This window comes from Rhopilema esculentum, chromosome 20, assembly GCF_057945365.1.
Source record: "Rhopilema esculentum isolate cy_ngs chromosome 20, ASM5794536v1, whole genome shotgun sequence".
NCBI classification, from domain to species: Eukaryota; Metazoa; Cnidaria; class Scyphozoa; order Rhizostomeae; family Rhizostomatidae; genus Rhopilema; species Rhopilema esculentum.
The window spans coordinates 15,372,841-15,385,119 of record NC_142834.1 but is presented as its reverse complement, the minus strand read 5'-3'; the positions used below and the strand labels follow the sequence as shown (position 1 = coordinate 15,385,119).

At 36.4% G+C, this 12,279-nt stretch overlaps 1 protein-coding gene and 2 non-coding genes across 5 annotated transcripts; all 3 read right to left on the bottom strand.

The window, feature by feature from the left end:
* Positions 1-298: 298 nt before the first annotated feature.
* Positions 299-12,220, bottom strand: LOC135687588 (zinc finger RNA-binding protein). Of its 3 annotated transcripts, XM_065204182.2 has the most exons (18): positions 11,862-11,905; positions 11,559-11,635; positions 10,738-11,036; positions 10,184-10,426; positions 9,646-9,816; positions 9,157-9,439; positions 8,612-8,751; positions 8,136-8,362; positions 7,820-7,922; positions 7,277-7,577; positions 6,603-6,695; positions 5,795-5,853; positions 5,238-5,394; positions 3,570-3,652; positions 2,862-2,957; positions 1,911-2,022; positions 1,094-1,191; positions 299-762 (listed from the first exon to the last, which is right to left on the bottom strand). In XM_065204182.2, exons 3-18 carry the CDS (start codon positions 11,026-11,028, stop codon positions 559-561), a joined length of 2,661 nt encoding a protein of 886 aa, XP_065060254.2. In that variant the 5' UTR covers positions 11,029-11,036; positions 11,559-11,635; positions 11,862-11,905; the 3' UTR covers positions 299-558. The 3 variants fall into 3 exon arrangements, with proteins under 3 accessions (XP_065060254.2, XP_065060253.2, XP_065060255.2); XM_065204181.2 differs by lacking the exon at positions 11,559-11,635 and having other exon boundaries at positions 11,862-12,220; XM_065204183.2 differs by lacking the exons at positions 299-762; positions 1,094-1,191; positions 3,570-3,652; positions 11,559-11,635 and having other exon boundaries at positions 11,862-12,220.
* LOC135687830 (small nucleolar RNA SNORA73 family) lies at positions 2,515-2,754 on the bottom strand. The gene has a single exon (XR_010516286.1). It is a non-coding gene; the product is annotated as a small nucleolar RNA SNORA73 family (small nucleolar RNA).
* On the bottom strand, positions 6,792-7,031 carry LOC135687827 (small nucleolar RNA SNORA73 family). Its single transcript, XR_010516284.2, has one exon. It is a non-coding gene; the product is annotated as a small nucleolar RNA SNORA73 family (small nucleolar RNA).
* Positions 12,221-12,279: the final 59 nt, after the last annotated feature.

The window sequence follows — 12,279 nt, the reverse complement described above, 5'->3', positions numbered from 1 at the left end:
ATATTGTTTATCTTACCATCCTTCTAGGGCTCTTACCAGTGAAGGACGTCGATCACACCATTACACACAGCGAACTTTGGTATTGCCTACAACTACTGCAAGAGATGTTGCACAGAAGAACGGTAGCCTGTCACAAAGTAACTAGACTTACTTTTATTACACAAACATTTGGTAAGTGCTTCGTATCAACCCGATTACTTTTTTCAGTAAAACTGGGGAAAAAACTCTAGGATTAAATGTACTGCACGTCTCATGAGTGGGAAATAGCCAGATTTCTTACAAATATAAACAAACGAAATCTTCTAAGTACCATGAAATTCTAATTCGTTAATTTACATACAGAACGGCACATTGAGGTTGTGTGTCGATCGGTCATACCAACAAACACAATCATTAAGATCTCAAAAGCACAATCTGTTAGAAATGATGCACCTAATTTACAATATCGAAATGTTTACTATCTACAGTTCCCAACGTAGCAATGTAATTGCTGTTATCTGTGACTAGAAGACCGCTGTCTCAACAGCGTCCAATGTCCAGTGTCCCAAATGGTTTTCTCTACTCTGCACTTGTCCCAGCCACCTCTCCCTTTTCATCATCCTTCCTTTGCACTTTGGCACCAGCAATTTTACCAGCACTGTCCCTGCTGTCATCGCGCCTCCTCTTAGGACGCACCAAGCCTCGCCCTCGTGGTGATGGCTTCAGCGGTTCTATGTCAAGTACAGTGTGCAGCTGCCGAAAAGCGTGTAGCCTCAGTGCATGCTACAAAAACAAAAGACGAAAATGTCAGTAAAATACAAATACGGAAACAAATAATGTTGCAAGCAAGCAGTGCATTGCTATCAAGTCAAGATTGAATTTGTAAAAAAAACATGGAGCTGCGAATCTTGCAATGTTCTAACCTGCCTGAGAAATTAATAATTTACAGAAGAGGTCAATCTCTTGTTACAAAAAAAACAACCTGGGATCAGAGGCATTGATGTCTGCTGACCTGCAATCTAACTGCCAACCAAATAACACCTGAGATGTAGTACCTGGACAGTACAAACAGGCGTAAACTTATTTAAAAAAACAAGCAATTAATGAAACTCACCTGAGCTCCAGCAGTCAAGTCTTCCCTTTCCTGGTTTGAAAGATCACAGACTGCATCGGTTTTGTCTTTTTCGCATGGATCTAGTAAGCCACACGAGCCTACAAGATATATTAACAAATAACATTGAGATCACTTGTTATTCTCTCCATAAGGAGATTCAAAACAGAAAGACTTCAACTGGCACTACCATGAAAGGTATAAGTGTTATGTCAACTGCATGGTTTGTCTCCTCAATCATGGTCACATAGTGACTAGGAGAAGGCAATGGAATATGCAGAGCACCGCTACAAACCAATCAATTTCAAAATGAAATTGACGGCGAGCTGTGTCAATATCCAATGCTGTAGACCGAATGCACTTCATTTGGTGTACAAAGTAGGCATACTCAGCTCTGGTCTACTCAGGAGGAGCTTGCATGCATGGCATGCAAGGTTCCCACATTGGTTATTAGGTAAGCAATTGCAAAGAGAGGCAAGAACAGCAAAAGCAAAGAGTGATAGCACATAGGTTGGTGTTTGGATAGCAGGAGAAATCTTTGGTAAAATATTTAAGAAAAAGTGCTAAATTGTGTCTGAATCACAAATTCAATGATAAAAGCTGCAGCACACATAAGATTTAAAAATCTAAAAAAATTCAGTCTTAAGAAAAAAGCTACAGTGAAGAAATGTTTACACTTCCTCCTGTATCTATCTCTAACATTAAAAGATATGGCACTTTGTATCATACCTTCCTTCAGATAAGCAAAAAAGCAACATGAAAAACCTGGCATTCTAAAAACTTTGCGGAAGATTTTAATAAAAAGCACAAAAGCACAAACCTGGGAGGAATATTCCGGATGAGATAACTTCAAGCACCCTCCTGAATGCCTCTCCTGCACCAGCAGGGCTTGGTCCACTGCTCAGGGCCTTTTCTACCAAAAGTTCAATTGCCTGAAGAAGATAATTAAGGTCAAACTTGAACACAATGTTAAACTAAACTTACCTTAAAATAATCATAATTTAGTACTAGCAGTTCTTTTGTTTCAGGTGCAGGTTGCTTCCAATATTTTAAGTTATGACAAATTTGACAACGTAGCAGAAAAAATCACCTAATCAAGAAATACATGTTTTTTTAAGTATTTGAAGCCCTGTGACTTACCCAAAGCATGAACCAAAACTTATATTTCTATGTAGAAGGTCATTATGCTTTAACAAAAGAATTCTTTTTTCATGTTCACTCAATTTATACCTTTTCTAATTCACTTCCCTTCATCTTTCAAAAGCCATTTTCAAAGGGTACAATTCATGAACAACTTGCTACATTATATATAAAAGAATTGCAGACTTCACATATTTTAGAAATCATCGATGAGAATGACATGCATAGTAAAACTGATATCATTATTGACAATTGTTATCATTACATTACGTAGGGAATAAACAACATGTCAACTGCATGGTTTGTCTCCTCAATCATGGTCACATAGTGACTAGGAGAAGGCAATGGAATATGCAGAGCACTGCTACAAACCAATCAATTTCAAAATGAAATTGACAGCGAGCTGTGTCAATATCCAATGCTGTAGACCGAATGCACTTCATTTGGTGTACAAGGTAGGCGTACTCAGCTCTGGTCTACTCGGGAGGAGCTTGCATGCATGACACGCAAGGTTCCCACATTGGAAACACCAATATTATAATGTCTACCAAGAAACCCTAGCAAACAAAATATTTGCTCTGTGAACATAGTATTTGCTCAAACCACTAGAAAAATGTCAAACTTTGCTTACCCATCCATCAAGGACTTGAAATGCAGGAACTCTACTACACAGATCTCTCATAATACGAATGATTATAACACAGAACTGGACCCCATTTGCACGTGCCTGAAAACACACCAAATTCAATTAGTCCTTTAGCATTTAAAACTGGATTTCTCTATAGCCAAGCCTTGTTCAAATATGCACATGTAACATGCAAACTTTCATTTTGGCAGTGAAAAATTAAGCAAAAATGCAAGAAACGTGTTGCAAATGTCTACAGAGTTTTCATTTTCTGAACATGATGCATGCCATGTCCATATTTCCATAGTTTTCATACACCTCATAGGTTTGTCTAGTTGGCAAGTGCAAGCTGTCTAAGACAAGTAGCCATCTTCAAACTCGTTAAATAGCAAGACCAAAGTGAACTTGCATGACACAGTCAAACCAGAAGTTTACATTTGAACAGCTCACACTATCACGCTGAAGGAATGGAGAAGTGGCTAAATTGTACATTGGACAGGCTAACATTACTGCTGCATTGCAATGACAATTTCCAAAGTGAAGACCACATACTTAGCTAATTTAAGACCTAAAGTAAGTAGACTAATTCCCTTCCTAACATGATTGATTTTGATACAAAATCCACACAGGATCAAAAAACCAATGGCTAGCCACCTCTCCAGCTTCAGATAAACGAAGGAGGTGTTAAGAAAAATAGAGAAATAGAAATCGAACCTGGAACCACTTAGCATGGCGTAGAGACGCTAGAGCTTCAAGGCATTTCTCTTTATTCAGCACTTGACCCTCTGCTGATGTTGCTACCAATAAACAGAAGTTTGGTGTGAGGCTTTGACCAAATAGGCACATACGCTCCATCAAAGACTAACATCTTAAACGTGTCTATATGACTAGAGTCTACAAATTATGTAGGAGAGGGAATTGAAACCTCAATTGCTTTGCTACAATTTGCTACATATCTAGCATTCTTGCTCTTTTACATTTTCTAAATTGTTTTGCAACTATTACTTTGCAAATATCATCTTCAAAAGGAACTGGGGCCACATTACTTCAGTTGATGATATACTGGTGATTATGGGAGGACAGACATCATATTAACACCATGTGACAATCTAAAGAATACATAAAAAATGGAGCAAAGGTGCACTGATGGTCAAAGCTTATGACAATCTCCCATTCTTCTTCCTTTTCTGGTAACTGTTTTCTGGAGCAATTAAGGAAGCTGTTCTGGTGCACAAAACAACTTCCTTGCCTTGCAATTAAGTATTCTACGGCATCAAAATAACAGGTTATGTTTCTTTCAAAATGGCTATAGCAGTTTGAAAATAGTCACAAAACATGTTGGAGCTATTATATTACAAAACTGTCCACTCAACTTTCTGACTGATTTATATGGTCAATGCATAAAATCCTAAATCAATATTTAGGGATTTAAGGGACAGTATTAAACATGACCTCAAAAAATCAAAGTTTTGGGAGAAAGACCAAGCGCTGAATAAGACCCTAATATTCTTCAAGCAGCTCTCCATATTTATGTTCCTTATTTCATGTTTTTTCATTCCTGCATATTAAACCAATAAACGAGTTTCTGAAGTTTTTAATTGCCACATTTCTATAGATGAAAGGGTAGTAAGATTGAAAAAAGGGAATTCTTTGACTGTTTTCTCTGCAAAGATGGAGCAACTAATAAGAAAAGAGCTGAAATGACACAACAAACCTGACGCATATTGATGCCAATTAGAGGCAGAAACATTTTGTTAAATTTTAGGGCAAGTTTGCATTGGGTAGAAAGATTTCTAGTTTCAACTGAATTCCCTTTACATGATTGCATTGAAACTTTGCAGAAAACCAAAATTGATGGCAAAAACTGCAAATATATTGAGAACCTCTATTAAGATTTACTTTTTGTCAAGCTAAAATTAAAGAAGAGTTGCGACTTTTGAGAAATTTCCATCTCTTCTATAACCAACAGCATAATATACTTGTATAGTAACACAAACTTTCCTCTTAACATTTGAAAAGAAAAAGACCCCTTTTTTAATACAAGCTTAAATGTATTTGACTTACAAGTTAGAACTACACTTGTGTATGCATTTAAAAAAACCCTCTTGTTTGAATAGACAAACATTTTCTAATATGGGTAGCACACATTTTCTATTGAATACAGTCAAGGTCCTATACTGTGTACACAACTTCCAAATATTGTCAAAGAAAGATTTCTATATGTAGTTTTGGATTAATCAATGTGGAATGATTTGCAAAATACCTGATACCTCAAAAAAATCCTCACTCCTTTGAGATGGAACAAATCACGTAAAAAACTTCTTTTATTGTTCAAAATAAAGAAGGAGCACTTTTGAAACCAGAATGGTGACAAATACAAACCATTCTTGTCCTGTTTTCCTTCTTCTCCTGGCTCTTCCCTCATGACTGGGGATGTTAGCTTGATCTCTACACTACACTTTGGATCAGACTGTGTTGAAACTGTTATACAACCACCTTTTTCATCTACTTCTATGTCATAGACTTCATCTGAAACTTGCTACAGGAAAAAAATGTTTTCTTATTTGTAATTTGCTAGAATATATATACAGAGACAATCATCTGATTTCAAGCTTTAAACTTTTTTGATAGACTTTCAAACATCTCAAAATATGGTTGCTCAGAGAGTGACTTTTCCATTCATGTTCTAAAAATCCTTGAAATGGCAAATTGCAAAAATGTGAGATAATACAATAGGGTTTGACTGATAAAAAACATTAAATAAATTGTATTTCATGAAATTTCTAGACATAATTACTTGGAATTGTCATACACAAAAGGGGTGTTGTCAAGCAGTACCTTTTTTTTGTTTCATCAGCAATATAAGGAGCAAGAGAAACAAATATATGCAAAAAGAATAAAATTACATATAAAATATAATATACTGATTTTAAACATACTTTTATTTTTTCTGGAAGGGCTGCAGCAACTCTCCTTAGCAGGGTAAGTGTGGGCTTATCTGTGAAAGACAACAGTCAACATATGAGCCTTTAAAAATCTTGCCTCAAAATCAAACTGGGAAATATAATAGATATACTATACATTTCTAACCAATAAACCACTACACCTTATTACATAAAAATAGAATGTGTATTATTGAGCAAAAAAGGAGAAAAAATTGCCTAAGGAAATGCTGCTTAATTTTCACCATGCTTTTTACCCATTGATTTGTATATACCCTTTTAATGTAATAAATAAATGGTCTATTTTTGTGATAAGGTATATATAATAATACAGAATTAGTGGTGCTTTCATCAGGCTCATTAAATCATTAATATCTCTCATGGTAATCAAGAGAAGAGTATCATCATTTGAAAGCACATAGCCTACATCTGACTTCATACAAGTACTGGTTGGTTTGTTCAGGAATTTAACAAAACAGGCTGAAGATAACAGAATTCATGCACTGTCTTCAGTCGAGGTGCTTGCCTAATCTTAAATGACTTCAGCTTGATATGAGTAAGCCAAAGTGCTTTACTTGCTTGAATTACAACCTAATCCAACATTTAAAAGAAAAACTTGTCAAAATATTCATTAAACCTCCATTGAACAGCTGATTCTAAACCATTTTGCTAATTTTTCATTTCTGTTAATTTTTAAAACAGAGACAATAAATTATCAATTGCTTCTGCCAATGTAAAATAAAATGTCTTATTGTTGGTCTTAAGAGGTTAGCATAACTAAAATAGCCTGAAGATTCACACTTACCATTACACAAAACAACAAGCTCAACGTCTAGACTTTCATGCAACAGGAGACCTTTAGCAAGTACACCAACACGCATAACACCTTTTAAAGTGCCTGAAAGAGAAACAAACAATCCAATTCTAACATTTCCTTTCAAAAAAGGAACAAATCCTAAGTGACTGAAGTTTTAAGTGACATTTTTTGCAAAAAATTTGTCAACTGCATGGTTTGTCTCCTCAATCATGGTCACATAGTGACTAGGAGAAGGCAATGGAATATGCAGAGCACAGCTACAAACCAATCAATTTCAAAATGAAATTGACAGCGAGCTGTATCAATATCCAATGCTGTAGACAGAATGCACTTCATTTGGTGTACAAGGTAGGCGTACTCAGCTCTGGTCTACTCGGGAGGAGCTTGTATGCATGGCACACAAGGTTCCCACATTGGTTACAAAGTAAATCAGCATTTACAGCAAAGGAGATAGAGGAAAATTGATTCTCATCATACAAAGACAGAAAGTATTGAAAACGGTTTAATAGAAACATTTCAAGGGTGTCATGCATCATTATCAAACCAGCCCAAGTTCACCCTTCATTCTGTCTACATAACAAAATTAGCAGCTTAAGAAAATTCCAGGTTAATTTTTATAGTGTAACAGAGCCTATGTAGCAGGTTAAGTCATTAATACTTACGTGGAACAGACTTTGTTGTCATTGTTTTTGTTTCCTGCTTTAACAACTCAGATTTCTCATCCTGCTCTACTCCATCTTCCTTCTTAACCTTAACCTTTTCCTCTGCCTCCTTTTTCACAACTACCTCGGCTCCCTCTTGTCCTGCCTTCTGATCTTCATCAGCAATCTGGTCTGAAACCAGCTTCAGTGCTTTCTCTGTTGTTCCAACAACATTCTGTACTTGCTTTAGTTCAATTTCATTTGGATAAATCTTGTTGTGCTTTGCCATGATCAGCCTATCGTCAGGTGTTAAGGGATTTGGCTGCATTAAAAATAAAATGTTACAAGGCCACTTATACTTGAGAGCAAAAAAATTGAATTCTTACATAGCATTACATGAAATCAATTTCTTAAGATGTTGATCAAAAAGTATATATACAAAACCTTTTTAAGGGGTATATATGTGTTCTTGATTCAGCTTGATGCTGATATTGTGATACTAAATATAAATATATATTATGAGGAAATATATACAATAAAGAATAAATTGAAAAAAACACTTACACCTTCGCCTCTTCCTCCCTGAGATTCAAAATATCTAGCTCTGCGTTCAAGCTCATAATGTTCCAACTCATGCATATTTCTGTGATCAGGTCTGGTCCAATACCTATCAACAAGGAAAGATTACAGCTTATCAAAAAGCCAAATTAATAAACCATTAACACAAAGTAACCATTGCCAAACAGCTTCAGATTGTCAGAGGTTGGAATCATCACTGATTATCTCAGTCCCGAAAGATGGTAGGAAAAGGTTTCATCATGTGCTGTAATATGGCAAAAATAACCAATGAAAACAAATTTCAAGTGACTCTATCACCTACCTATCCTCTTCAACTTTCCTGAGGTACTCTTCTTCTTCCCATCTACGCAATTCTTCTTCCCTCATCCTTAGTTCTTGTTCCCACCTCAGCTGCTCCTGCTGACGTGCTCGCCACATAACTTCCTGTTCCCTTGCTCGACGGGTATCACCTCCACCACCACTGCGCTGCAATCTGTTTTGAAACTTGCTGCCTTTCATATCAACTTTCAGTGATGGCTGAACTTTTTTCTGATAAAAATGAGAAATTTAGATTTTTAAAAAGTCCTAAAACCCAAGGTTAATAAACACCAAAATATCTACTTGATAAGGACTCAATTGCAGCCTCAGGTTGTCAGAGGTTTATGCATCATTATATTTCAGCCCCGAAAGATGGTTAAGGAAATGTTTCATCATCAGCTGCATTTTGCCCATACATATATTTTCTCTGTTCTATTTTTTATTCACATTGTCAAAAGTTTTAATGCAAGAATCAAAAACCTTGAAATTCAGCCTGTGTCTTCTTCCTTTTACATGAGCAGTTCTTGCCACCATATCATTAAACCTACAGTCACATAAGGTGCACTTGTACCCAATGACTTTGCCAACATCACTCTTTAAATCTTCAATGTATTCCTCACCTGAAAAGAGGTTTGGATAATGAGAACAAACAAAAAGACTGACATGATTTCACTTAAAGAAAAACCAATTTAATGCCAGAAACCACTTTCCTTTCCATTGAAAACTTCAGCATCACTTCCAAAAAATTTGATGTCTTACTGTGCTGTGAAGTTATAAGCTGCATAAAATGCCCTTAAAATAAAACACCATGGTTCATAAAATCAAGGCTAGCCTTAATGGAATGGTAGGTATAAATCAATGGTTTCACAATTACACATACAGCTTCAGGTTGTCAGAGGTGTGTAGTGTCATCACTTATATTTACAGAAAAGGTATATATGATATCATCATTAGCTGTGTGTAAAGAAACCAAAATTCTGCCAATCTTGATGCCACATGAAATTGAGTAAACAACATGCCCTTACCCACAATCTCTTTTCCAGAATCAATGGCATCCATTGATGCATCCTCATCTTCAATTGGAGCATCTATTTTGGTTGCAGAACTTTCACCATCCTTGTTTCCAGACCCAGTGCTTGTGAGAGACGTCCCACCAACAAAATTAATTTTAGGAGCCGTTGCTGATTTTGGGCGCTGTATAACTTTTTTAGGACCCTCATTTGCTGTCTTCTTTTCCTCTGCACTAATTTGCTCGGGTGTTTTAAAATCAGGAATTGGTTTCCCTAGTTTCTGATGAAGCTTTATGGTCTAAAACAAATGGAGAGGCATAAAATTTAAATGATAAAATCAAAATTAACACTTTTTAAAAATCATGATATATCTAAGAACAGAATCTATCCTTGGATTGAATGAAAAGACATACCAACCGATGAATAAAAACTTTTAAAGATATATATACAATCAAAATTGAAACAAAGCAAATGGCAAACATATATATGTAATGATAGTGTTACCTTGATATGCTTGGCACCTTTCAGATGGGCATCATATGCATCTAAGCCAGTACAAGTTATATCACACAGTTCACATTTGTATGACCCACTTGGCAAAGCCTCTTTGCTCGTTGTAACCTGAGATGCTGCTTTTTTCTTATGTCTTTGACCTTCGAGATGCTCTTTGTATGTCTAAAAGCATCAAAACATATCAATGATTTTCAGAGTTTTCTATGCATCATAATCAAAAGCTGACATAAAAGCAAGTATATTTAAAGAAGTCAACAGAGCAATTAAGCTTATAGCTTGCTTGAGTAAACTGCTATATTGCTATGTTTTTAATGGAGGCTTATTAACACAAAGTCTGTATATTAACACAAAGAATCCATGATCATATTTGTAATTAATGCTGCAGGATGAAATGAATGCAGCAAGTTAAATAGACCCAGCTTGAATTCGGCCTGTGATGTTCATGGCCCCTACATAAACTTTCTGGGTTGTGCAGTCAACTGATGTTTCGTAACAATGTTAAATGACTTCCAATGCACAATGAACTTACCATTGGTCCAGCACAACTTATTTTGCAGACTTCACAGTAATGCAACTGCTGCGGATTTCTAGGTCCCTGTCTTCTTTCATTCTGAAGACGAAACTGTGGTTTCTGCTGTCGTTGCCAAGGTGCTTTTTGCTGCTGACCTTGCTGACTCAGGAATGAAGTGGCTGCATTGAGAATGACTGTGTCATATGTATTAGCAGCAGATTGGTTTCCTGGTTGTTGCTGCTGTCCTTGTTGTTGCTGTGGCTTAAATCAAATGCGGGTGTAAAAATTTGATAACTAATTCAACATTGAACCATTTAATTTGATTTGTAGATTCGATTAGCTGTCAAGAAAAAAATAAGTTTGTTGGAAATACATCTTGGATATCAACTAAATTAGCATTCTCAAACTGAAGGAGACTAGCTGTAATATAACAGTTTATATATCAAGATACTTATCAAATATTTGAAGTCATCATTGACTTTGACATTTAATAATCATTATTGATCACTTATTAAAGAGATATCTAATTATTTGAATAACATATGCTGACTTTTGTTAAAAAGGAAATCCACCTTTGAAATGACTTGTCTTGGTTTTTGTTGTGCATTGTTTGCTGATGTAGCCTGGGATGAGACATTGCTATAACCACCAGCTGAGACAGACGCAGTGCTATACCCTCCCGAAGCACCAGCCTGGGAACGAACTGAGCCATACCCAACATAACCAGGATTAGTTGAACCAGCTTGGGACATGAAACTTTGACTGGATGATTGCTTAGACTGTCCAGATCCATATTGACCAGAGCCATACATTGAGCTTCCACCATATGATCCAGTTTGCTTCATTCCTTGGTTACCATACATGAATGAACCTGCAATAAGAATTTATGTTATAAATCAACATTACAGCAAACTAAAAAATGGATTTCAAGGAAAGCAATTTGATTTTTAAAGCAATTTAAGAGAGCAATTTGTAGCCCCTGTCTTGCATTTGAGGAGAACCTAGAGGGGAACAAATGCCATGACACTCCTATAATGGCCAGGCTTGCATCAAGCTATCCATCAACTAACGAAAAAAATCTATAGGTAGAGCATTTTAATAAATGAAAATGTCGATTACAACCAAAATACTTGCACAGAAAGTGTCCTTAATTTCAGTGCATTTTCACAAAAATTGAAAACAAGATATTCAGATTTATAAACAATTGTACATATTTTAAAAGATGTTTTGACATGTCGGCTTCTTGAAGCACTGCTCTCCTTGAGGTGGAGGGCTTCTCTCCCTGCACATTTTAAAGAATAAAATGGAAGTGCAGTAAAAGGCTTTGAATTTTTAATCTATAATTTTAAAATTGATTGCGCATTTAACAAAGAAGGTCTGCCATGAGACTTACAGCCTTTAGTGTTCTTCGTTCTGCAAATCGAGGAACGCCATGTGGGCCAGACAATAGGCTGAATTCACTGCTACCTTCTGGCCATAAAAATGCACACATCAAAGGTTAATTAAAGCTAAGATTCATCAAACAACAATTTCCTATTTTCTTTGTGCTTAATTTGATCAGCAGAATAGATGGAAAGCAAATATAAGACATGTAGAAGTTAGGGTCCTAATGAAAGCACTAAATGTTCCTACGGCCTAATGGCCTAATTCCCAGCAAGCTCCAAATACCATTTAGGTTAAATTGAATTTCACCAACCTTGTGAGCTCGGAGCGTAGCCAAAGCTGGACTTCGATGCATCATAAGGTCCGGCATCTCTTGACATATATGATGATGTACCAAATGTAGTTGGATGTGATGAAGGTATCGCAGAACTCTGGTTGTCTTGCTGTCGACCATAGCCATACCCATAACCAGGACCTGTATCATAGCCTTGCTGAACTAGGGGACGAGGTGCTCCTGTTCCGCCAAAATTACTACCATAGGCACTTGATGCTTGTGCAGTAAACGAGCTTTGAGGATGCACGGATGAATAGCCCTGAGACTGAGAGCTTCCAAACCCGTAGCCATAGTTTGCCATCTCTCGCCGTGCCGTGAAAAGGGAAGAGCGAAAGAGCATGCGGTATATTTCTACCTACCAAAAGCATGATGGGAGTGTAATCCAAATATGGTCATT